Consider the following 24,811-nt stretch of genomic DNA (forward strand, 5'->3'; position numbering starts at 1 on the left):
ATCTGCCCGATGAGCTCCTCTATAAATGTGCCAGATTTCAAACCAATCCAGTTAAGTTACAGGTAGGTAGCCGTGTTGGTCTGAGTCGAAGCAAAATAAAAAAATTCCTTCAGTAGCACCTTAAAGACCAACTAAGTTTTTATTTTGGTATGAGTGTGCATGCACACGAAAGCTCATACCAAGATAAAAACTTAGTTGGTCTTTAAGGTGCTACTGAAGGAATTTTTTTATTTTTCAATCCAGTTAAGATTGCCACAGCTACAAGTTAGCTGCGCTAAAAATTGACCTATTTACTATCATTCTTATACATATATTTCTTTCCAGTTCTGTTGAATATGTTTCAGGGAACATTATCACTTCATGTACGCTGGAAGTGAGGCATAGCATGTGGTGGTATGAAGTCATTCTCAAGTGAAAATAGGACAATTAGTCAGCCCCTAAGCATAAACAAAGATCTCCCACAATTTCATCATCCAAAGGATAATGTATTGGGTTTGAATTGTGGGTCCATCAACATAAGCAGGGATTCCAGGTCATGCCTGGAATCACACACATTTTATGCAATTTGGGCAGAATTAAAACCAGGCTAGTGTGCAATAGCTCCACCTCCATAAAAATAAAAATCAGACTTACTCTTCCCTCTTACATTCCTTTCCTTAACTGTGGCAGCCCAAGACCTTTGGGTGTCCTTCCACATACAGAAGAACTCAACTGGCCAGAGAACTGAATCTTATCTCCTTACTCATTCTGGTCAATGACCGTAATAAATTGATTCATTTGTTAATACCGATGACAGCACAGCATCCTCGACCACAGCTGAAAGAAGCAGGCTAGCTTAGGGGCTGAAGCACTCACAACTCTGTTGCCATCAGCACTGCACCACCAGCACCCGTCCCTCAGTTTCTGCCACCCAAGGCAGCCACCAACTGGCACTAACAAGTAAATAACCCAAAAAACTTCTCCCTGTGTCATCTTTCTATACCCCTAGCTAATACTAGGGTTGGATCTAGGAAGGAACCTAGACCTCATTTATGCAGAGGTGGCTTTTTTGTGTGAGAGATGTCACTGTGCTTAGCTGGGAGTACAGGTTGTTTATGGAGTTGAATAACCAGGGGTCACCAAACTTACTGCGCTTTGGGTCGGTGCCTGCAACGCCGATCGCGTGGCAGGCCGGAGGGTGGGGGAGTGTGCCCCCATACGTGTGCATACACGCTATTTCGGGTGCACCTCCGGGTCGCAGGAGCACCAGAAATAGCTTGTGTGCATGCTCAGGGGCCTCCTCCGACCCGGAAGTGCTCCGGAAATGACGCTTACGCATGTGCAGAAGCTATTTCCAGTGCTCCTGCAACCCGAAAGTGGGCAGCCACACCGCGCTGGTAAGAGTGGGTGGCGGGGGTTGCTGCAGGCCAGATAAATGAGTCCTTCAGGCCGTATCCGGCCCCCGGGCCGTAGTTTGGGAGTGCCTGACTTATACTGCAGTAGGAGGTTGCTGATAAAATGCAGTTTGTCCCATTTGCCTTCATTGCTATTGAGCTATTGTGTGAAATACAACTATTGTGAGCATGTATTAGAAATCAATGTTAACAGTGATATAATCGGACAATACTGCAGGCATCTTATATTTCATTTCCACAGCAATTGTATATGTAAAGGCACTGGTAACCACACATGGATGTAAAATATGTATGTATGTGATTTGGCTACAGTTGCTCTTTTTATGCTATTTCTTAGCTAGCTGTTGTGTTTTAATTTTTCTGAACTGAGCAAGCTTATGTGCATATTTAGTATAGTTTTCTCCCAACCTGCTGACCTTCAGGGATTTTGGACCAGACTAACTGGGGAGGGCACCAGGTTGGGGGAAGCTGATTTCATACATGCGCTGTGGTCTAAACCACTGAGCCTTGGGCTTGCCGATCGGAAGGTCGGCGGTTCGAATCCCCGCAACGGGATGAGCTCCTGTTGCTCGGTCCCAGCTCCTGCCAACCTAGCAATTCAAAAGCACGTCAAAGTGCAAGCAGATAAATAGGTACTGCTCCGGCGGGAAGGTAAACGGCATTTCCATGCGCTGCTCTAGTTTCGCCAGAAGCGCCTTAGTCATGCTGGCCACATGACCCGGAAAAACTGTCCGCAGACAAACGTCGGCTCCCTTGGCCAGTAAAGCGAGATGAATGCCACAACCCCAGAGTCATTTGCGACTGGACTTAACTGTCAGGGGTCCCTTACCTTTTATTGTACATGTAAGGTCCTTACTATGTGAAATGTGCTCATTACATGCATGCTATGGCAGGTTTTCAGGATCTGAATGGAAAACATTCAGCAGAAATCACAGGAAGATCATCTAGTCCTAACCTGCTATTTGAAAGGCAAGCCCATCTATCTAGAATATCTTCCTCTCCTGTCAACCCTCTTTACAGTTTGGATGACAAAGGGACAGAGAGAGAGAGCAGCTGCACTACACAGTGGTATAGCTCTTGTAGAGCCGCTGGCATGCATTGTGTAGACAAGAAATGAACACGAATGGCAAATTGTTCCGTGCCGCCTCTTGGTTTATCTGCTCCCAAGGCAGCAAGAGAAAGATGCTCGTTGAGAATGAGCACAAAAGGGATATGTGAGAACAAGGAGATAGTGCAAAGAATACTGGCCGGGGAGATAAGCGATTGCCCTTTCCCAGGCCCATATACTGAAAAACCTGTTGCAACTACTGCTGCACTGGTAAACTGATGTTGAGCAAAAAGGCTTCAGAAAACCACTGACTTGCTAATATGAGTGTGTGGTACCTCTGAAATAGAACACACTGATCTTCAACTATTTCAAAACTATTTGAGTTTTCCCCTCTAAGGTTTTGCCTCCATAATAATGTGCTGTCGTAAAGTGAGTCAGAATAGTATGGTGGCTAAGAAACAGAATTGTGATTCAGCTCAAATCTCACCTCTTGCCAAAAACTCACGAGCCTCTCAGCCTCAGCTTTCCCTTATCCACAATATGTGGGGAATAATCTTTTTTGTCCTACCTTTCAGAATTGTTGTAGGAATAAAGCAATGCAAGGGCTATAAGAATGCTATGTCTTATCACAAAATGTGCTGTACTGGCAAGTGCGTTCTGTCAGAACTGTAAAACCAGTACGCACTTGAAGGTAGTGCAATTCTCTGTGCACTCAGGCATTTCCTTATTTCAGTAGTTTTGCTGTTGGAACAAATTCTTAGCTTCAATGATTGACAAAAGAATGAAATACCTCTCAATAACCAAACTTCTGGATGAATGCATCCAGAATTCTGTTCTGAGCTCTAAGAGAACTGCTTAATACCCCCATCTGAAAAGGAATAGAATGGAAAGTACGTAATTGCGGCCAATATGTCACACAAAAAGAAGACAGAATTCTGGGCCGACCCATGGGCTGTTCAGCAGAGGTCCAGGCAAGCTGAACCCAAGCCATTTCTCCTCTTTTCTGTCTATGACTTCTTTAGCATTGTCTACAGCAGTTCTGAGCAAGGTGATTGCTTCTTAAAGGTGCATCCATGTGGCATCTTGAAGGGCATGTGGGTGTGCAGGCATGTACCGTATGTATCCAGTGCACACATCACATCTCCTTATCTGAAATCCTGGACAGCCGCTGCTAGTCAGTGTAGACGATTCTAAGATAGATGGACCAATGGTCTGATTCAGAATAAGGCAGATTCCTGTGTTCTTTACCCCTATTCTACAGCATGTGTAGAATAGACCTTAAACAAACTGTGAGCTAAAGGGAACCTCGATTTGTGCTCCTGGAAACACCAGTTTTTAGGGAACCGCAGTGAGGATAGACTATTGCCTTCATGCTTTACTTTTAGGCTTGTGATTGGCCACTGACTGAAACAGGATGCCAGACGTGTACACACAATATAGCATTTTTAGCCCATTCGAGCCCATTTCACTCCTCAAAGAATTCTGACCAATGTAGTCTGTAACTCTGGGAGGAGTAAACTACAGAGCCCAGAATTCTTTGGGTGAGGTGGAAATGTGCTTCACATGTGCTTTAATGTGATCCAGCAACTTTCATCGTGTTTTTAAATATATTAAATATAAGAGCGCATTGCCACCTTCAGTTTGGTGCTGATATTGCAATTTGGGTTATGTTTTCCGAAGCGCCTAGGCAAGTTTGCCCCAACAAAGCCATTTTAAAACTGAGATTCCCAAAATATGTGATCGTCTGCAAAATATACAGCTTCCTACCCTTATTTGTCAAGCATAATAAGCCTCTACTTCCAGTGTTCAGACACGGAGTGTTGCTGCTTATGCAGTGAAAGCCACAAGAGAGTGGTGTCAGCTGGCTTGAGGGAGCCCTCGCGAAAATACTCAAAATACCAAACGAATCCCCATTTAGGAACCGCCAAAACAACCCCATGAAGACTGAATTTGCTCAATGGGCAGGGAATGCTGACTGTGTGTATATGTAATGTAAAATCAGGTGGAAACCGAAGTTAGTGACTAATAAGATCTAATCAAATCCGCAGCACCCACACCCACACCCTGCAAGTTTCCTCCACGCGAGCACAGGCAAAGATTGCACCACCCAGGGGAGCTCTCCGCAGACACTCAGCTTCTGGCACGGGCATGTAGCTGTCGCTTTCTGATGACGTCAGAAGCCGGCGCAGCCACACGTGCTGCAGTAGGCAAGGGCAGAGCCAGGAAGCCGGACGAGTTTGCAAGGCGTTTGGCTGTGCGTGCAAAGAAGGTAAAGCCGTGGGAAGAGCCGGGGGGGGGGGAATGGAGGTGTGGGCTCTGACTTCAGGTTGTACCCGCGTTTTACCCTCCTGTAAGCGAGATATATAAGCGGCGCAGAGTGCAACTGCGGAACTCTGCCCCCCGCAGTGATGGCCATCAAGTTTTGTTGGGCAAATTTGTGGAGGGCGACGCTCTTAATGGCTCCTTACCCACGATGGCTGTGCTCTCCCTTCGAGGTCGGAAGCAGCAATGCGCCTAAATGCCAAGGGCTGGGAACCGGAGGAGGGGGAGAGGGGCTCTTGCGCTCACCGGGTCCTGCTCAGGACCGGGTTTAGGTTTGATGAGGCCCTGAGCTACTGAAGGTAATGGGGCCCTTTATATGTCCAGCTGTCCTTTGTCAACAACAAATTGCCGCTGTTTTTTGTGTTGAATATATGCTATATGGTAATTTATGGACCTAATAGGTATCTAAAGCCATTTGCACATAACAAAACATGTATTTTATCAAAGTAATTGTTGAACTGAAATACAATTAAGAGGAAATATATTAATAGTGAAATTTGGGGGGGGGGGGCAAGAGAGTGGGGCCCTAAGCAATAGCTTGTTTAGTTTATACGTAAATCTGGTCCTGCTGGTCCTGTTTGAGGTTTTCCTGAGGACATCTGCGCGGCCTCTAGGATAACAGTCTGCTGGACTGGATGGGCCTTTGGCCCAACCCATCAGACTCTCCTTGTCAATGTAATGTTGCAGTGTATCCTCAGGGCCTAAGAGGAGTGCTCCTGTTTACAGCTGCAACCAGCCCGGAACCCTTATAGGGGAGATTTTCTTCTTCTCCCTTATGCAGCCCTATTTCCCTTGGTGTGTTGTAGTATCTCAGATGTTGGACTACCGTTCCCAAGATCTCTGACCATTGGGCATGCTGGCTGGGGCTGATGGGAATTGTAGGTTGGGGACTCAAGGTTGGAAAAGGCTGTGCTAGAGGACTGCCAATGCAACTGGACATTTTATGGCTGTGTGTGGGAAAGGGCACACAGTTCTGGAGAGGATATACTGTAACTCCTTTTTCTTATAGTGCCCCGTTATAGAAGGGATGGGTGCGACCCTGGTTCTCCAGATGTTGCTAGGCTCCAGTTCAGATGATGATCGCAAAATCTGGGTTGGTTCGTATGGGGAGACGTGGTCTCTTGCTCTGCTATGAAGCTGTACTGGCTGGTTCAGATTACTGGTTGCACCCTGCTGGCCCTTTAAACTTGTTGCTTACAATCTTAATACACTTAAGTGTGCACTTGAATTCTGGGTTGAATTGTAGCTATTATGTGTCATTTCTTAGCACTTGAATAGGGAGGCATTTGGGTTTATAGCTTCATTTTATGCAAGTCTCAGTTGCTTTAAGTTTAATGGGACTTCTTCCCACATACGGTAAGTGTGTAAGACTGTAGCCTTATTTGCATCGAAGATTCAATTAGCTTTTAAGTATTATTGCTTACTACAGCAGCCAAAACACATTATTTAAACTCCTGAAAACAATATTTTAGGCAATGGGCAAGAACAAGGCAAAAAGTCAGAAGCCGATGAATGTATTCCATGTGGCCAACAAGAAAATTGCAAAGGTTAAAAGGAAAGCAAAGCCCGTGACGACAAATCTAAAAAAGGTTAGTTTTAGAAGATTCCTTCTTGATAATTGTTTTGGATTTTTCATTAGGAACATCTTAACAACATGTGCTGCACATGATAAATGGAAACAACCTTAGTTTATGTCATATGCCATTCTTTCTCAACCTTGGGTCCCCAGGTGTTGGACTACGACTCCCATCATCCCTGACCGCTTGCCCTTCTCACTAGGGATAATGGGAGTTGTAGTCCAACACCTTGAGACCCAAAGTTGAGACAGGATGGCATATGCAATTGCAGTGTGATGGAAGGTACAGGACATTCTACTAGTCCCATTCTTGACTTCAAATCCAAGGTAAATGAATGCATTTGGGGGGGGGGGGATTGTGTCTGCTGACCCAACATCTCCATAACTTCAACTTGAGGTTAGTGAGGACAGAAAATATGACCCAGCTCTCCCTCCATATGCATGTAAAGGCAACAACAATACTACTACTACTACTACTACTAATATAATAATAATAATAATAATAATAATAATAATAATAATAATAATAATAATAATAATTTATTTATACCCCGCCCATCTGGCCGGGTCTCCCCACCCACTCTGGGTGGCTTCCAACAGAAAAATACAGCACAATAATCTATTAAACATTAAAAGCCTCCCTGAACAGGGCTGCCTTCAGATGTCTTCTAAAAGTCTGGTAGTTGTTTTCCTTTTTGACATCTGTTGGGAGGGCGTTCCACAGGGCAGGCGCCACCACCGAGAAGGCCCTCTGCCTAGTTCCCTGCAACTTGGCTTCTCGCAACGAGGGAACCGCCAGAAGGCCCTTTGTGCTGGACCTCAGTGTCCGGGCAGAATGATGGAGGTGGAGACGCTCCTTCAGGTATACTGGACCGAGGCCATTTAGGGCTTTAAAGGTCAGCACCAACACTTTGAATTGTGCTCGAAAACGTACTGGGAACCAATGTAGATGTTTCAAGACATGTGGTCTCGGCGGCCGCTCCCAGTCACCAGTCTCGCTGCCGCATTCTGGATTAGTTGTAGTTTCCGAGTCACCTTCAAAGGTAGCCCCACGTAGAGCGCATTGCAGTAGTCCAAGCGGGAGATAACTAGAGCATGCACCACTCTGGCGAGACAGTCTGCAGGCAGGTAGGGTATCAGCCTGCGTACCAGATGGAGCTGATAGACAGCTGCCCTGGACACAGAATTGACCTGCTGGAATTGTAGTGCTGGAAGTGACCCAAAGGGTAATCTTGTCCAGCCCCCTGCAATGCAGGAATCTTTTGCCCATCATGGGGCTTGAACCCACAACCCTGAGATTAAGAGTCTCATGCTGTACTCATGAATTTTTCTTGGCTGAATAAAGACACAGGTCACTTCCAGATTACCCGTTTAATGAGCATTCATCCTGATTTATTTGCTGAGAGATTAGATGACATTGGCTGTTTAATGATTCGTTTGTGAAGAGATTAGATAACGCTTTGATGGAATGTAATCCCCCATTTTCCAGTCACTCCTCATCACTTGAGAGTCTGATCTTTTGGGAACATGGGTTTTTATTAACCAGAGCTCCAAATCAGCTTTAATTTTACAGTACAGCCTGAATCTGCTGGAATGGGATTGAATTGCCCCAAGAACAGCAACAGTCTGGAAATGCCTGTAGTAATTTTCTCATGTTTAAAATCTATAAGCCCGATTCTTGGAAGTGAGTGATGCATTTCTATTTTTGCATATTTTTGAAAGACTTCGCCCTACCTCAACCTAATGAACAAGCTGAACCGTTATGTAAGAATGGTTCCCTTGGTGAACTTTTGAAATCTCAGTATACTGTAGTTTAGTGTCATGTATATCCTCCAAAGTTAATTTAAAACACAACACATTGAGTTTCTATAGCTTATTGCACAGAAAATGCTTTTAGGTTGATCTTGAAATACAAAAGCCTAAAATTTGTTTTCTTTTCCCCCAAAGATTAATATTGTGAACGATGAAAAGGTTAACATGGTGAATAAGGTATTTACAGAAGTACAGAAAGAAGTTAAACAATTGTCCAAAGCCATTTCATCAGACTCTCCAAAGAGCTGTCAGGTAATTCCTTTGCCTTATACAAAAATTAAGCCAAGCCTCTTTTCACAATGTACTGGAGTTATAAGGGGAATGTAAACCCACTGTGTTACTTGGAACTTTGTGATATTAATTTATTGCATTTGATTTTGGCATGGAAATCTGTTCCTATATGTTTGGCTCTAGATATCCCCTTTTACTCTTTCATTTGGCATCTGTTATTATATTTTGTTGTGTTACTATGCTGCATTTAGGCTTCAGTTTTCAATGAGATGGTGGTTGTAAGTGTATTCTTAAATTAAACATGGACACTGGACCCAAATCGCTGAGCATGTGTGTTTCCCTCATCAGATTCCAAAAGCTCTGGAAGGTGAACCAGCCAACGTGGATGCTGCTGCTGACTTGCTGTCCCAATTGTAGTACCAAATAGTATGTATTACATCAATATTGCCCCCCCCCCCGAAAAATTGGCAAAAAGCAACTCTTTGTATAGTTTTATTTTAAAAATCTTGTTAATGTACAAGCATTGGCACCCTTTTAATACAAACTACAAATAGTGCTTTCCTAAATCTAGGAATGTGGAATGTCAGAAGTAAAAAACAGAGAACAAAATAAAGTGCTAATTAAAAAGGCACTCCACAAAAGTGTTCACTGAAACAATGTAGCATAAACTAGTTAATGCCCTTCATTCTACAGTTGGCAGTGGGAGTTTTAGACACAAAAGGTCAGAATTTTGGAATGATTGTAGAGGATTTCCAGGTGTATAAAATGCAGCAGTCTGGAGTTGTACAGGAAGCAGAGTTGGGCTTATGAAACTTTGGTTCCTAAAGAACAAATAAAAAGAACTGGGGCTTTCAAGTAACTGTATTAAGCTACTGTAACATTTCTAGGAACACCAATCCCTGCACTGCAGTAAAATGAAGCTTCTGTTTTACTGAGTTTATAAGTTGATCAAAATAATGAAGTACAGGGGAAAAGGTACACACCCAGTGTTGGTGAACTACAGATGTTTTACATTCATAATTTTAAATACTTGTGTTATGAAATTAAGTCTACAATATTATATCGTTAGAGGTAGATGAGGCAATCTGGCTGCATCAAATCTAGTAGTTCAGTATCTGCACATCAAAGAGGTCACAGACTCCTTCGTTATCATCCAGGTTGAAGTTGTAGTCATCTCCAGGAGTAGGAGACAGCCGTAAGAGGGGGAAAACTGCAGAGGGGAAAAGAAATATTACTGGTAATTAAAGCACAGTTTGTGTCACACAGCTACAGTACCAGTCCTTTGCAAATGAATACATAACTATCCTGATTTCTAGTTCTGAATTGGCATTATTATTCTCCCAGCCTCCAAAATCATTATCATTGCTGCCACATTCATCCTACATCCTGGAAGACTGCTGAGAATGAGGTTGGCAAACATCCTGCTCCAGTACAGCTTTCCACATATGACAAATAGAAATTCATGCTAGCTTTGACTGTACTGGGTAGAAAGGCAAAGAACTGGTAGAAGGGATACCCATTTTGTTAGTAAAAGCATGCAGCGCAAAATGTGGATGTGTCTTTATGTTAAGTCTGTTTAGCGACTCAAATCTTGATGGGTCAGCACAGCAAAAGTGAATACTGTGCAATGGAATTTATTACCCTCTGGTGAAGTCCACTTAGTAGGGGCATGCAGAACGACTGTGTGCATTATCTTGTGGAATTTGGTAGGAATAAGGAACTAGCAGTGTTGTTCTATGAAATGAGCTTTAAACACATATAATGCAAAAATGTGGATTGGATGACATATTATCATCCAGTACATTTACTGTACTGAAAATGGAGAAGTGTTAAATTGTATTTTCCCCACCCCCTCAGGTATGAAGCGGAAGGGACAGCTCACAACCAGCTTATACAATTTGGAAAAAGCAACTGGAACGCCTCTGATGGAATCAAAGAGACATGAGATGCGATGGTCTTCAGGCAACAACAGAGATGTCGCACAAGTTATTTAAGATGAAGACTCCCATTCATATGGTGCACGTATAGATCAGGGCAAAGTCATTTTTCTGAACAGGTGGTCTAAAATTGTGGGACTCTGAAACAGCAAGTGCACTGAAGTGAAGCAACAATTTTTAAATAAGCGTATCAACCACAGTTATAAAATTAAATTCTTTGTTGGCTTGTTAATGGAATGCAACAAGGTTACAAAGAAAGCAGTTGTTGAATTTGCTTGCTTCATTCGGAAAAAAGATTGCGGAAGCAGGGTGGCATAATAGCAGGGCTATGAAGAATAGTTGGACCGCTGAGAACATTTTTTTTATATTTACAGCTGAAGTGCAAAACCATTTCATCTAGATGCTAAAGATCAGAAATATGTTTGAGAGAAAACTTAATCAAAAATGAAGCTTAATTATTATAGGGGATAGTGGGACAACCTAAAGCTGATTTGGTGGTGGAAAGCCCCCACATCCTCCTAATTCATGGGCAAATTCAAAAGGGAAAAACACTATATATGGCATTTGAGAAATTTGTGGGGAAAGCTTTGGACCAGGCATGCTGCTGGTACAGACTCCTTGTACACAATTTGGCAGAGCAAAGATTTATTTTGCAATGCAGTTCATACACCACTGGCAATTATTAGTGTTGGAATGTGACCTCAGGCAGAGTCTGCTCAGGCATTTCATAAGGAACATTCTCCTGGTGAGTTTAGTTTTGAGATTCATGTCCAGCCATCTTCCTGTATTGGCACAGGGCCATCATGGGTTGAATCCCCACTAAGTTTGTTAAATTTTAGCCTACCTAATTCCAATAGGCCCCAAGTTCAACCTATGTTAGTCAGGATTCAATCCCATGTGTGAAGTATGAAACTTTGGACAGGAGGAAACTACTAGCAAGATATAAAGCTGGAGGAGTAAAAGTCTATGTCAAATGTACATGTTTGTAGACTGCTCATGCAACAATTTATGATGATCCAACTTGCAGAACAGATGACACTCTTAGAGTGTAGGAAACCAGGTTTTGATGTATTTATTGGGTGGTTGTGAGAAAGTCATAATTTATCTCAGGCTAAAAGTGAGGAACTCAAGCATACTATCCTGACCTTTGAAGGCTGGTGGGTAAGCTGCTAAATAATTCTGCAAACAGCATGTTGCAGTAATTCACAGGTAACAATTTGCAAGTGGGAAAGGCTGTCAGCTATAGGTTCCCATGCCATTATTATGAAAACACACTCAATTAGGTTTGTACAATGGGTGATCTGCTCATTCAGAGTCTGCAATAAAAGGATGCTGTTTCAATTAACCCTGATGAATCCTGGGAGTCTGGAATTGGTATTTAAATCTGGAGCCTATGGGTGGTTGCCTGGTGTTTTCAGTGAGCTAAGCTCCCAGCTGTTTGCTGCTCTTATTTACTCAAATAATGGAAATCTTAGTGCTGCTGAGTAGTGCCACTCAACATGCTATATTACTCATCCAACAAATTATTCTAGAATGTGCCATATGAATAACACAATCTAAAGCTACACTCTTATGCAAACTTTTCAGAAAGTAAACCCCATTGACATCAGCAGGACTTACTTCTGAGTAAACTGGATTGTGTTGATGACTCTACATATTTAAGAAAGTGGGAACTACAGTATAAAATACACTTTGGACCCTAAAGAGGGCTCTGGTTAAAATTGTGGGCAGAAAGCATTTAAAAAGCAAACTGCAGTCTTTGACCCTTTCCTTATTTGTTAGGAGTTTTGCTCAGGCAAGTGGAAATAAAAATGATAATTTGTGTGGCTTTGCTCACATATTTCTTGCATTCCTAAGGAGTGTCCCAGCATTGTTTGTAATTAAAGATTGGAGGAGGGCATACGTACTAAAGTTAGGGAAACTCACTTGCTTTGTTAACTGCAAGCAGCAAAATGCCACGGAATGCCCACCTGCTCTAAACTCAGCAGGGTAAAAAAAATCATGAAATCTAACTGCTTCAAGTACATTTCCACCTAAAACTCTAGCAAAGGGATGTTGAGCTGGCATTTGCAGGGAACTGTTAACTAGTGAAGCAGAGACATCATACTTTGTAAAGAAGGATGAGACAATGAGAACATAAACTTACCATCAGAGGACATCAGCTCATCAATGATATCGCTGTTAATTATTCCTATGAACACAAAAAGCAAATTCATGGCTATCCACATAGACAATAAGATCAAATTACAAGGCTTTCATATTTCCAGTTGGCATGTGCAGTTAGTCAAGTAAACGTTTTAGGTACAGGTATTTAAGGCTCCTGAAATTTTCCATAGGCTTTTAATATTTCATGTAGTCTACTCTTTGGTATTTCTAGTGAAATGGAAATACAGAGTGGCTTAACACTCGGCATGATTCTCAAGTTACAGGATTCAGAAAATTACAAAACAAAATGCCAGGTCAGTTATGAATTGTATTTTGTAAACTATCATGCACCACCCCTGTTTAGCCTACACTGAAGGAGTAGCTACCGTGTTTCCCCTTTTTTAAGACACCGTCTTATAACTTTTTTCCTTAAAAAAACACAGGGTGGCTTATTTTTGGTGGGGTGTCTTATGGTCTCCTCGGCCGGGCCAGGCCGCTGGCTCAGGGTGCTGCTGGGCGCTACGCGCAGCGCTGCTGAGCTCTGTCCTACCTGACAAGGCTGTTGTATGTATTAGAACAATACAATGTATGCACAAAGATTTCAGCGCTCTGAGGTGCTATTGAGCTTGGACTCTCCTACATGGGAGGTTTTTAAACCCAGGTTTGGACGGCCAAGGCTTCTCCAGCTGTGACTGCCATCTGATGGGGATTATTTTAGCTGTGATTTCTGCATAATTGCAGGGGGTTTGACTGGATGGCCCTTGGGGGACCCCTTCCAGCTGTACAGTACTATATTCTCAGGTCTTCAGGTTCACAGGTCTTCTCCATCGGTGATGGGAAAACCTGTGTCCCTCCAGATGATCATAGAATCGAAGAGTTGGAAGGGAACCCCAAGGATAATCTAGTCCAACCCTCTGCAATGAAGAATCATCAGCACCATGCTCTAACCAATGGAGCAAATATAGATATAAATAGGGTTGCCCTGTCTCCTATTTTTTCCAGGACACGTCCTCTTTATCACAGGCAGAGTCGTCATAGCGATCCATAATTAAAAACAGGAGTTGCCAAATGCGTCCTCTTTTTTGCTTTTGCAAAATATGGCAACCCTATTAAATAATGAAATAGAAAGCCCCCATCGGGTGCGCGCTCCCACCTTCCCACCGCATCCCCCTCCGATCGCCCTTTAAAGGCGTTTTCTCCGCTGCGCCCCTTTTAAGACAGGCCTGACGGAAGAAGAAAGGGGCAAGGGCTCTGCTGGGTGCTCCGAGCTGCTGAGCGCTCCGCGCGCTCCAGCAGCTGGTTCTGGGCAGCGGGACGGCAAGCCTCCTCCTTGGCCGGGCAGAGGCAAGGCCGCTGGCTCTGGCACTCCGTCCGGCGCTGCCGGGTGCTCTGAACTGCTGAGCGCTCTGCCGGGCGGAGGTGAGGCTACTGGCTCTGTCGCTCCGCCTGGTGCTGCTGGGCGCTCCAAGCACTTGGCGCTGCGGAGCGCTCCGCTCTGCAGCAGCCGGTTCCGGGCGGCGGGGCGGCAGGCCTCCTTAGCTGGGCGGAGGCGAGACTGCTGGCTCTGTCGCTTCGCTCCGCTCTGCAGCAGCCGGTTCCGGGCGTCGGGGCGGCAGACCTCCTCGGCCGGGTGCTCCGCGCGCTCACCACTACGGTACAACAGCAGCCGCTTCCAGGCCCCGCTGGCTGGCTGGTGCGCTCGGCGGTCGCGCTTTTAAAATCCAGTCACTTAAATAGGATCTCAGTCTAATTACTGCCAGTAGTGGCCATAAGGAGGGTGTTAGTTTTCATACACGGCATGGAGGTATGTCTTATTTTCGGGGTATGTCTTATCTTTCGCAACTGCTTAAAAATGCTGCCATGGCTTACTTTATGACTACGCCTTAAAAAAGGGGAAACACGGTAGGAGCGAATCAAGTACTCCTTTATAGTATTTTCATAATAAAACACGCTTAGTTTTTATGTACAGTTCTGTTCAAAATGCTTTACATTATCAGTAATCCTTGCAGTCATCCTCTTGATCAGCCTTCCCCCAACCTGGTGCCTTCCATATACTTTGTATTACAACTCTTACCATCCCTAACCATTTCCATCAAAACCATTTGCCCATGAACACCTGCTTCACAAAACAACTACAAAAGCAAAGATACTCTCCTAGAAATACAGCCAATGTTAAGACAGTAAAAAAAGTCCACAGCTCAATGTCGTCATTCTGGCTACAGTCCTGTTTTACACTTCAGGACACCAGCAAGTGTCCTCCCCCCCCCCCTTCAAAGTTATAATCAAACGAAGTATGTAATTTACCTCCAGGCTCATCCATCTTTGCAATGTCAAATGCATTTGGCTTCAGAATACTATTTACATCCAGCGGAAGGAAGGACTGGCAGGTATTTGAGCTAGGTGTAGTTTCTGTTATAAGGCTGTTATACAGCTCAGAATCTGGAATGCCAGCATAAAGAGTTTCAGGAGTCGGGCTCTCCTGCAAACTGTTGTCTACAGGGTGGGAAAGTTCACATTAGAAATCAACAATATTAATTCAACGCAAATTACTGGAACACAAACATTTCTGATACAGGCACAAATTCTTTGTTACCACAAGCTCATATTTTAATATTGGCATGCACTTGCTTTTAGTGATGATAATGTGAACAGCAAAAATATGTTAACTAATTCTTAATACATGGATTTTGCTGCTTACATGTCAACAGTCACATGTAAGCATTGTCTCCCACCCACAAATCCTTAGCTCACCCCCCCTTTTATATTTTAAATTTTCTGCCAATTGAGAAAAGGGGAAATCGCTACCTGTTGACATATCTGTGACTGGTGGTATCCGTGGAAGGGATTGACCCTGCTGAGGAGGATCTCTAGACTCCACCTTCTGGGGATCTACATTCAGTTTAGGGGAAATCAATGGAGCTGGCAACTGAGATGGAGGTTGCATGAGGTCATCTGGAGGTGGTACCGGAAAAACCACTGGCTTTGAGGAACTGGACTCTTTATTTATAAGCAGCACATGGATGGGCCCCGAATGACTCTTCAGATTGATCTGGTATTTGTTTTGTCTCTTTAGAAAGGAAGCAAAGTTAAAAGGTAAAGCCACCATCCTTTATGGCAGTAGGCTTAGCAATTAAGTGTAACTGGACTGAAGTAAAAAAAAAACTGCAGGTGAAAGCTGTGTACTGAACAGGTGAGAATGTGCTTGTTGATAAGTTGAAATCATAAAGAACAACTACACAAGTATACCCTCTCACCTCTAATCTACATCATAACCCAACGTATCTTCACATGGTCAAACTGTTTGGAAGCTAATTGTCTGGAAACGACCATGCACACTGAACACGCATCCTGTCTCAGAACTGAATCAAAATTTCAGCGAATGTTGCTGCCGCCTGTAGTAATGCTTTTGCTTTATACTAGTGATGTGAAACCTCTGACCCATGAGCTTAACCAGGCCCGCCAGAGCTTCCCATTTGGTGCATGAAGCCATTTGAGCCAAGCTACACCCACCTATCCATCTCCTGGTGTCATATGACATCAGGTGAGGGGCAGGCAAAGTCATGGGTTCAAATAGTGCCAAATTCAAACCATTCAGAAGGTAATGTTCTGGGTTCATTGGAAATTTAGATGGTACCACTCAATTCTCTCTTGGATCAAGATGTGAACAATCATTTGGAATAGCGGTCAATTTCCTCCTTCCAACTGCGACAAAAAGCAATTTGTATGACTTTTGCTAGCAGCAAAGGAAACTTGAAACTGAAAATGTGGAGCAAGTATTTCCTCCTGGAAATTCTAAAAAAAACCCAAACCCCTACTGTGTTAATATGTTTCCCTCAGGCTCAGCATAAATAACTATCAGCATCACTATCAGTAATTTAATAGTTGAAGTGATGAATGCTGCATGTTTCAATGAAACAATTTTTTTAACAGATTAGAACACAAACTAGGTATAATACTATTTTATGTTATTAATTTAGCAAATTTATTCTGTAAGCACAAGTCCCAGTTAGAACATATACACTACTTGGGTCCAAAACCTTTTTAAAAAATTATTATTATTTGCTAACCACACAGATTAAAAGAGCTGTTTATACATACCACATGAGGTACAGGAACTTCTAACTGTGTGCCAGAAGGAGCCTGAATTGCTAGTAGTGTATCCCCTGATTGTGGAGTAATTGTCAAGTGTTAGCTGAATGCATGCACACTCAATCCTGGATAGTATACAGGTAGGCCAATGGGTCATGAAAGCATGTCAGAATAAATATACAAAATAAAATTCAGCATACTTGCAGAGGTTTACATGATCAAATAAGATATGCTATATTTCAGGGTGAAAAAAACCACAATACAGGATGGCTACACTGTATAAAGAGAAATCATGTTTTTAATGGAAGAAAGTCTTAAGTGATCCTAAACTGGCCATTTCACTTCCCCATATTCTACCAGCTTTATTTTCAGAGTCCTACCGCACACAAAAATCTGGTGCTGTCTTTGCTTTAGCACATTTACTCTGAAATCATGGGCCACTATATTCATACAGGGCTTACTTTCTTGAGTTTTAGGATTGTAGCTGAAATCCAGATCTACATAAAAAGCAGAAGCAGAGAACATGCAGCTCTCCAGATGTTGTGAGACTGCAACTCTCATAAACCACAGCCAGCATGGCCAATAATTAGGGATGATGCTACTGGCCTATAAACTTGCATCTGGAAAGCCACAGGCTCCTCACCTCTAGCAGAAAGAGAAAGAACTGGTCTTCTGCTAAGGAGTTATGAGGATTTCTTTTGGAATCCCTGCCTCTGAAAATCAGTTCTGAAAAACAGAAATCTAACTCAAACACTATTTTAAACACATGCTATGTGATGAACTTTTTGCACTAGCCGATAAGAGGACCATATAGTGAACACAACAGGGTTTTCTCCTGACCTGACACCATTTAACAAACATGTCAAACTTCTCAACAACTTACCGTTGAAGCAGTCACAAATGTCTTCATGAGTGATGTATGAAAAAGTGGTCTGTGTCAAGGAAAGTTTCAAAATAACATGATGCTGCTGACCTTCTCAAGTACATTTTAGGAAATTTACCCGGCTAGTTAGGTACCGTAGTTCTGTTTCAATACCTGTATTTTGCCTGTCATACCCTGGAGTAATGACTGAAATTGCAGAGTTTAAAACACATTCATTTTAATTATTAAACAAAATTTATATACCATTGGATTGTAAGAAAACAGCTCTAAGTTGTTTAGCAAAAAACAGCCTCTGCCCACTTTATATCTTGGGTATTAACAAGTCCCATTAGGCTGAGTCCAAAGGTGCTGTTGCATGAATGGAAAAAAATAATCTGTTCAGACAAGTCACCCAATTCACTGCTGCCCAAAAAAGGATTCTGAGGATGAGGGACGATCTGGAACAAGATGCAACATAGTACAGAGGGCTGCAGCAGTGGGGGAATAAATGAAAAATGAAGCACTGCCTTGTATGAGAAGGCTTTCCATTTTTGAAACAGCACCTGTGAACACAATGAAACTTCTATGTAAACACTGAATGGGATCAAACTGGTAGCTAATGCTAAGCTACCAATATAATTTTGTCCAATACAAGTTGGACATGTATGCCATTTTGCCTCCCGATCTGCATTTCACTTCCCCTATTAATCCACTACGGTTCTAGGTTCCCACAACTCATTTTGAATAGCCAGACAGAAAATTAGTATCAACTGTTGTCAAACCCTTCAAAACTCCCATTTGAGGAAAATGCCCATCACTTATTCCATCTCCATTTTCTGTGTTTCACCAAGGCATAGCAGCAATAATTCCATTTGCAAGAATTACACAGCATGTTTCAAAGGATATCATTTATTTGTGGAATCTTCCTTAACATTTTTTATGCTTTGCTGTAACCACAGTTTCTGCTGATCCAGCTCCTTTTCTTTTAGCTCCAATTCTTCAATTTCTGCTTCAAGGTATCTTAGTCTATCTACGACTTCCTTCGTATTGCAACCAGCACCTACACCTCTTAAGAGAGAGCAAAAAAATTCAATGCTACTATAAATGAGTAACAAACAGGCAAAAGTAGAAAAGATATAATAGCAGCAAAAAATTTAATTCTATAAATGGTGTAATATCAATTAAATTTCAATTGGATTTTGATTCTGTATATGAGTAGGGAGACTTTCAAAGGTTGCACACAAGAAAGACAATCCATCTCTTTTTTGGGTTTTCATGTGTGATTTTCTGCTGAACTGTGGAGCCTCTGTTGCTTGACCACCAATGAAAGGGTTTGCATTTGTGGCAAAATATACTTCTAGGTCCTAACAAACAACTGCCTGGAGACTAGTGTCTGCAGAGAATATGAAAGCTGGTATTGCTGACATACATTGTTTTCATTACATATATACATTGCTTTCATTACATAAATACCTAACAATGATAACACTCGTCCTGTGAAGGAAAACAGCCGCCTGTATTTCTATGTAAGAAAATTAAAATTCAGTTATCTTACTTCCACTGGATGCTGTTTTTTGACTTTTTTTCTATGAGATCTATCCCTTCCAAAACATTGGTGATGTCGTAAATCCGCCTTTTTTGTCTTACAGCAAGTGTGTCGGCAGCCTGGTAAGATAAAGAATAATTTATGTAGATGAAGGGCAAAAGGGGAGGCTCATTAGACAGCTTCAGTGAAGCTGTACAAGCCTCCGAGAGAATATTAATCACAAGCCTAAAAGGGTAAATCTTCAACCTGCCACAGTCACAAATGCACAATTAGATGCGTTAGACCACCCTCTCTGACTCTTGGACAGGGACAGTAACCTTCAAACAAAATGCCTTAAAAATGACCTCCTTAAAACATGTCCATAGAATTCCACACATGGGAATGAGTTCTTTCAGAATTAGCCATGCATGAGAACTAGGGAAATGGAAAGGGGGGCTGAAAAGACAACATGCTTTTCTTGAGCAGGATGTAAAGGAATAATCTGCCATTTCATTTCAAAATATGGGAACAAGATTTGTGGAAGGGAGTAGGATGACAATTCATTATAGCAAAGGAAGATGGGCTTCTTAATGTCATTTATGGAAGAACAGTGTTACAGTACTACTGTATGGGCTTAGGTTTGCTATCATTCCAAAATATAATGGCAATGGTTAAGATTGAATCTCAGTAACGAACACCACCAAACAAATGAAATCATGGACCTTTTGAGTAAAAGTAGTAATGAGATGGGGGGGAAACAGGGATGCTTAAGAGGTATGCTCTAGAATACTTTATGTTGTTGAACTGTTGCTGAAAGCAATAGCATAAAAATTTAACCTGTGAGTAACAGCCAACGTGATTAGCAGCCTAAATTCTGAGCCTCAAATTTTTGCATTGGCATGGGTCCAAGACTCTTACCAATGTAAATTCTTTGAGGATCGAGCTGCCTGAAACTTCTACCCCCTGCTCATATTCCACCAGAGACAAATTTTACTTAAGTATTGTTTTGTGAAAGACCCGTTTTGCTTCACCCCCTAATCCAGTTATATACATATACACTTTTTGGCAACAATGAGAAACGTTTTTCAACTGTAGCTTTTTCATCCACATCCATACCAGTGAAGAAGTTGTTACTTTGATCCAACCTACAACCATTAATTAAGGTAAAGGTAAAGGACCCCTGACAGTCAAAGGCGACTATGGAGTGTGGTACTCATCTCATTCTTCAGGCTGAGGGAGCCAGGGTTTGTCCACAGACAGCTTTTCGGGTCATGTGGCCAGCATGACTAAACTGCTTCTGGCGCAACGGGACACTGTGACGAGTGCCAGAGCACACGGAAATGCCATTTACCTTCCCACCACAGCGGCACCTATTTATCTACTTGCACTGGTGTGCTTTCGAACTGCTAGGTTGGCAGAAGCTGGGACAGAGCAACGGGAGCTCACCACTGTCGCACGGATTCGAACTGCCGACCTTCTGATCAGCAAGCCCAAGAGGCTCAGTGGTTTAGACCACAGTGCCACCCGCGTCCCCTAACCACCAATTAAGGGCCGTTTACAACAGCCTTCCTCTCCAAATCTATGCTTATAGTTGATCATTCAACACTAAAGACACAATCGAATTATGGTGCTGGAGGAGACTCTTGAGAGTCCCATGGACTGCAAGAAGATCAAACCTATCCATTCTGAAGGAAATCAGCCCTGAGTGCTCACTGGAAGGACAGATCGTGAAGCTGAGGCTCCAATACTTTGGCCACCTCATGAGAAGAGAAGACTCCCTGGAAAAGACCCTGATGTTGGGAAAGATGGAGGGCACAAGGAGAAGGGGACGACAGAGGACGAGATGGTTGGACAGTGTTCTCGAAGCTACTAACATGAGTTTGACCAAACTGCGGGAGGCAGTGGAAGACAGGAGTGCCTGGCGTGCTCTGGTCCATGAGGTCACAAAGAGTCGGACACGACTAAACGACTAAACAACAACAACAACAACCACAAAATTAACATTCCACTCTCCATCAGTCCAGCTCCACTGGAGGGATGTGTGCAGAGAAACCAGACTTTTGCATAGTTGGAATGTAACCTACTGTACAAAGTTAAGAGTCACATTTATTGCTCTTCCCACTTTTGCCTCTGGTCCATGCACTTCTGACACAAGCCCTTTCACAATGTTCCCCATAAGGAAATTCAGCCCTCAGGTTGAAAAACGTTCCTCATTCCTGCTTTAATTGGAGGGAAGATGGAATCTTAATGTGCACATAAGACCTAGTTTGTACACTCAAAGATCATTTCCCCAAGGTAGAGTGGATGCCCAAGACCCCCTCATCTTGCACACATGTAAACCCCTACGTAAGATATCCCTTCCCCTATCCCCACTTTTAAAGGGGAAGGCATGTACATTCCATTGGCTCAGATGAAGTTAGCTAAATTTAAATCCCACTGAAATCTTCAGTACATCTAACTTAGACTAGATCCATCCCTTTAGGTAAATATGAGGAGCACTCATGTTACATGTCCTTTATGCTGAGTGATCGATGGAAGAAGGTGAACACGCATGCTATTCTGTCACGCAAAAAGGGACTTTATTTGGGCAAGTGTATGAAGAATCTGCCCTTTGTTGGAGTGTAATTATAGTTATGTTTACTTTACCCAGCTGAATATAAATGTCAGCTGAATATCTGCTGATACGTAGTGCAAGAGCAAAGAACCAATCTACTTTACTAGCAAAATTATTCCAATAGGTTGATCCTAGGCAGGTTTACTTGAACAAAAGCGCAAAAGAACTAGCTGGATCTTATTTCTGGGCAAGCCTGCATAAGTTTACATATTGCTGTTTCTGTAGGTGTATAGGGGTGGGGGTTGTTGTTGAACCTGATGTCGTGTTTTTAATTAAGTTGATTACAGGTGACAAATAAAATAAGCAGGTTTACCAGAACTCTGGAGCAACTACACAATTTATTGCAACTCACCTCGGAGGAGGTTGCTAATAGTTTAATAGCAGTTTTAAATGTTTTACAATCTTTGCCTTGTATATTTGCTCAACAGTTCTGGGAAACAGACCATTGTTATTCTCACAGAAATGGGTGGCAGTTTGCCATGAGCCGTCAATGGAATGGATAACTAAATAGGAATTTGAACCCATGTCCGATTCCAGGTCTGGTGCCAGATGATCACGACTCCTCTATTAGCGGTTCAATAAAAAAACCCTCAAAATCTCTCTCCAAAAAAGCGCTTCATTTTTTGTCACAATTATTGTTATTATTATTGATTAAATTTGTACCCTGTCCTATACCTGCAGGTCTCAGGGCGGGTCACAGGATAAAATCACAATATAAAAACACAAATTACAGGTGAAACTCGGAAAATTACAATATCGTCGAAAAGTGCATATATTTCAGTAACACAATTTAAAAGGTGAAGCCAATATATGAGATACGGATGCATGGCATGCAAAGCAAGATATGTCAAGCCTTTAATTGTTGTAATTGTAATTATTTATCGTTAGACGGGTCAATTATAAATGAAATGTAATTAATGAAATGTAATAGCAATGTTTTTTTGTTTTTTTTGTATTATTGTAACTATTTGTTTTATTACTGTGGAATTTCCAAAAGAAAGCATTTGTAAAAATAAAAATAAAAATAAAAAAATAAAAAGTTGCATTACTGAAATAAATGCACTTTTCGACGATATTCTAATTTTCCGAGTTTCACCTGTACATTCGGTAATTATCTCATTGGGATGAGAGAGAAAAGATGCGGCAGATCTCAGTCTCAGCCAGGCTATGTCGTATATCCCCAACCCTGGCTCAGCCGAAGATATGCTGGGGTAACTTGCTCAACGTGGCTTGGCCAATGCAAGTCCCCCAGAACCGGCTTCCTGGTGGTGGGATTGGCCAGAAGATACTTAAACTGGATCCTAACTCTGTTCAGCTCAGTCACGTGACTTGGCAACCTGGCAGAACTTACACTGGCAAAATGGGTGGTGTGAGTCAAAATATATTTTGTTTTCCCTCTTGGGCCAGCTCAGTTGGCAGTAGCCGTGCTCCCAAACGGGGCTGGATCTGGCACAACTTTACGCTGGTCTAACGTAAAGCCAGTATAAATTACAGTGGCTTCCCATAGTTAGGACTACCCACTTCACATAAGATTCTGCAAGTTCCCCACTTAGATTATAGAAGAAAGCAGGATTCAAGACACACTTCTCCAAGGGATTCACTCTATAGCCCTTCTGGTTTTGATTGTTCCTCAATATGCAATACCAATGAACTCTACTGCTGAGCTACACCTCCGTTTCTTCTACTCACCCTAAATAACAAGCTCAATGAATCCAACTCCTAAAAAGCCCCACCAGCCATACGTTCTCTCCAATCCAGATATGCTATAAGAGTTCAGAAGTTACACACTCTTCTACTTAAAACCTTTCCCAGGATATATAAAGGGGAGAGGGTGCTCTATACAGAGTTACCCTCCGCATGTTCCAAGAACGCAGGAAGGGTCATGTCCCCAACATTTCCACCAGCTTGTCACGACATAAGTAGGCTTCTGTGCACAATGGGATTAAGAGCACATACTGGGAAAATACAAGTTTTTAAGGGACAAGCTGTAGAATGAGCAAGTGCAGCAGTTTTCAGGACTGGACTTAGACTACGGTTCAAATCCCTACTCAGCCACAAAAAACCTTATTGTGCACCTTCAGGCCAGTCGCTCTCTCAGCCTAAATTGTCTGTGGAGGTAAGAGAGGGTGGGAGAAAAGAGCAGGGCTACTCATACTGCCCACAGCTCCTTTAGAGAAGTCTTAATCTGAGGGTCGTGGAATCGAGATCCACGTTGGTCAAAAGGTTCCTGCATTGCAGGGGGTTGGACTAGATGACCCTCGTGATCTCTTCCAACTTTATAATTCTAGGTTGGGGCAACCGAGAAGCGTGTTCAGTCGCTGGCAACTAGGAGGAAACACAGAGCATCAATTTGAAGCAACCGAGCGCTAAGCAAGCTAAACCCAGCTATGGGTTGTTGCAAAGAGCGCGTCAGGGGAGGGGGGCAAAAGCAAAACCACATACGCCAAAGCCTGCAGAAAAGGGGCGATTTATTAAAAAGGTGGCTACCCCAACATGGAACTTTTCCCCTCACCAGATCCAGAAATCCTCTCGCTGGACCCCTCAGAATATCAAGGGCCACCCCACCCCATGTTGTGTGTGTGTGTCTCACATGCACATGCCTCCTCCCTCAGCGCCAGGATCCCACCCGCAGCGCCTGGACCGAAAGCCCCCCCCCCCCCCCATCTCCCCCTCACCGCTTTCAGGTCGAGCACGCCGTCCTTGGCCTCCTGCAGGAGGGACACGAACTTGGTGGTGAGCAGCCCCAGGCTCTTCTCATGCCGGCTGCTGTTGCTGGCGCCCCCGGTGCCTGCACCGCCTTCCAGGCTCCCCACGCCGCCGCCATGGCTACTGGAAACCGACTCGGGCAGCGCCACCGCGGCCATGCTGCATCCCCCCACCTCCCCGGCCCTTCTCCGGCGTCCCCCCCGTGCCCCCCCGCCGGGCTGCCCTTCCTCCGGCCGCAAGGGAGCCCGGCTGGTCCCCGCGCGGACCCGCAGAGACACGGAGCGAGCCCTCGTCCTTTTCTCGCCCACCGCCGGCTGGCCTGCAAGGAGAGGAAGTGACGCTACCCGCGCAGTTGCCGGGAGACAAAGTTTTGTGTAGGGAAGAGCGAGAGAGAAGGGGGCAGCTGCTCCTTTCCCGAGAAGGTGGAGCCTGAGGGGAGAGAGTGCGGGGTGGTTGCGCCCCCCCTCTCTCGCCCCCGGGGGGAAACGAAGGCCGGGAGGGCGGAAAAGGCGCTTTCGAAGTGCCAGGCGGTGCTTTCACTCGTTTCTCT

At 43.5% G+C, this 24,811-nt stretch overlaps 2 protein-coding genes across 3 annotated transcripts; one reads left to right on the forward strand and one right to left on the reverse strand.

Annotated features, from left to right (window-relative positions):
- The first annotated feature begins 4,530 nt into the window (after positions 1-4,530).
- Positions 4,531-11,043, forward strand: RBIS (ribosomal biogenesis factor). Of its 2 annotated transcripts, none has more exons than XM_035125745.2 (5): positions 4,531-4,711; positions 6,237-6,353; positions 8,288-8,404; positions 8,732-8,809; positions 10,241-11,043. In XM_035125745.2, exons 1-4 carry the CDS (start codon positions 4,610-4,612, stop codon positions 8,798-8,800), a joined length of 405 nt encoding a protein of 134 aa, XP_034981636.2. In that variant the 5' UTR covers positions 4,531-4,609; the 3' UTR covers positions 8,801-8,809; positions 10,241-11,043. The 2 variants fall into 2 exon arrangements, with proteins under 2 accessions (XP_034981636.2, XP_060133705.1); XM_060277722.1 differs by lacking the exon at positions 4,531-4,711 and adding an exon at positions 5,087-5,857.
- E2F5 (E2F transcription factor 5) lies at positions 8,839-24,437 on the reverse strand. The gene is made up of 9 exons (XM_035125743.2): positions 24,231-24,437; positions 18,972-19,081; positions 18,323-18,484; positions 17,438-17,481; positions 16,564-16,628; positions 15,271-15,532; positions 14,770-14,958; positions 12,467-12,511; positions 8,839-9,593 (listed from the first exon to the last, which is right to left on the reverse strand). Exons 1-9 carry the CDS (start codon positions 24,417-24,419, stop codon positions 9,484-9,486), a joined length of 1,176 nt encoding a protein of 391 aa, XP_034981634.2. The 5' UTR covers positions 24,420-24,437; the 3' UTR covers positions 8,839-9,483.
- Positions 24,438-24,811: the final 374 nt, after the last annotated feature.

The sequence above is a fragment of the Zootoca vivipara genome, chromosome 8, assembly GCF_963506605.1.
Source record: "Zootoca vivipara chromosome 8, rZooViv1.1, whole genome shotgun sequence".
Taxonomy (NCBI): domain Eukaryota; kingdom Metazoa; phylum Chordata; class Lepidosauria; order Squamata; family Lacertidae; genus Zootoca; species Zootoca vivipara.

Bases quoted from the DNA above. Each gene is read 5' to 3' on its own strand.
- E2F5 (XM_035125743.2), bottom strand. From the start codon at position 24,419: ATGGCCGCGGTGGCGCTGCCCGAGTCGGTTTCCAGTAGCCATGGCGGC. The intron at 19,082-24,230 runs GTGAGGGGGAGA...TTATCTTACCAG, and splicing joins GCGTGCTCGACCTGAAAGCG to GCTGCCGACACACTTGCTGT. The intron at 14,959-15,270 runs GTAGCGATTTCC...CCCACCCTGTAG, and splicing joins AGTCACAGATATGTCAACAG to ACAACAGTTTGCAGGAGAGC.
- RBIS (XM_035125745.2), top strand. From the start codon at position 4,610: ATGACGTCAGAAGCCGGCGCAGCCACACGTGCTGCAGTAGGCAAGGGC. The intron at 4,712-6,236 runs GTAAAGCCGTGG...ACAATATTTTAG, and splicing joins TGGCTGTGCGTGCAAAGAAG to GCAATGGGCAAGAACAAGGC. The intron at 6,354-8,287 runs GTTAGTTTTAGA...TTTCCCCCAAAG, and splicing joins TGACGACAAATCTAAAAAAG to ATTAATATTGTGAACGATGA.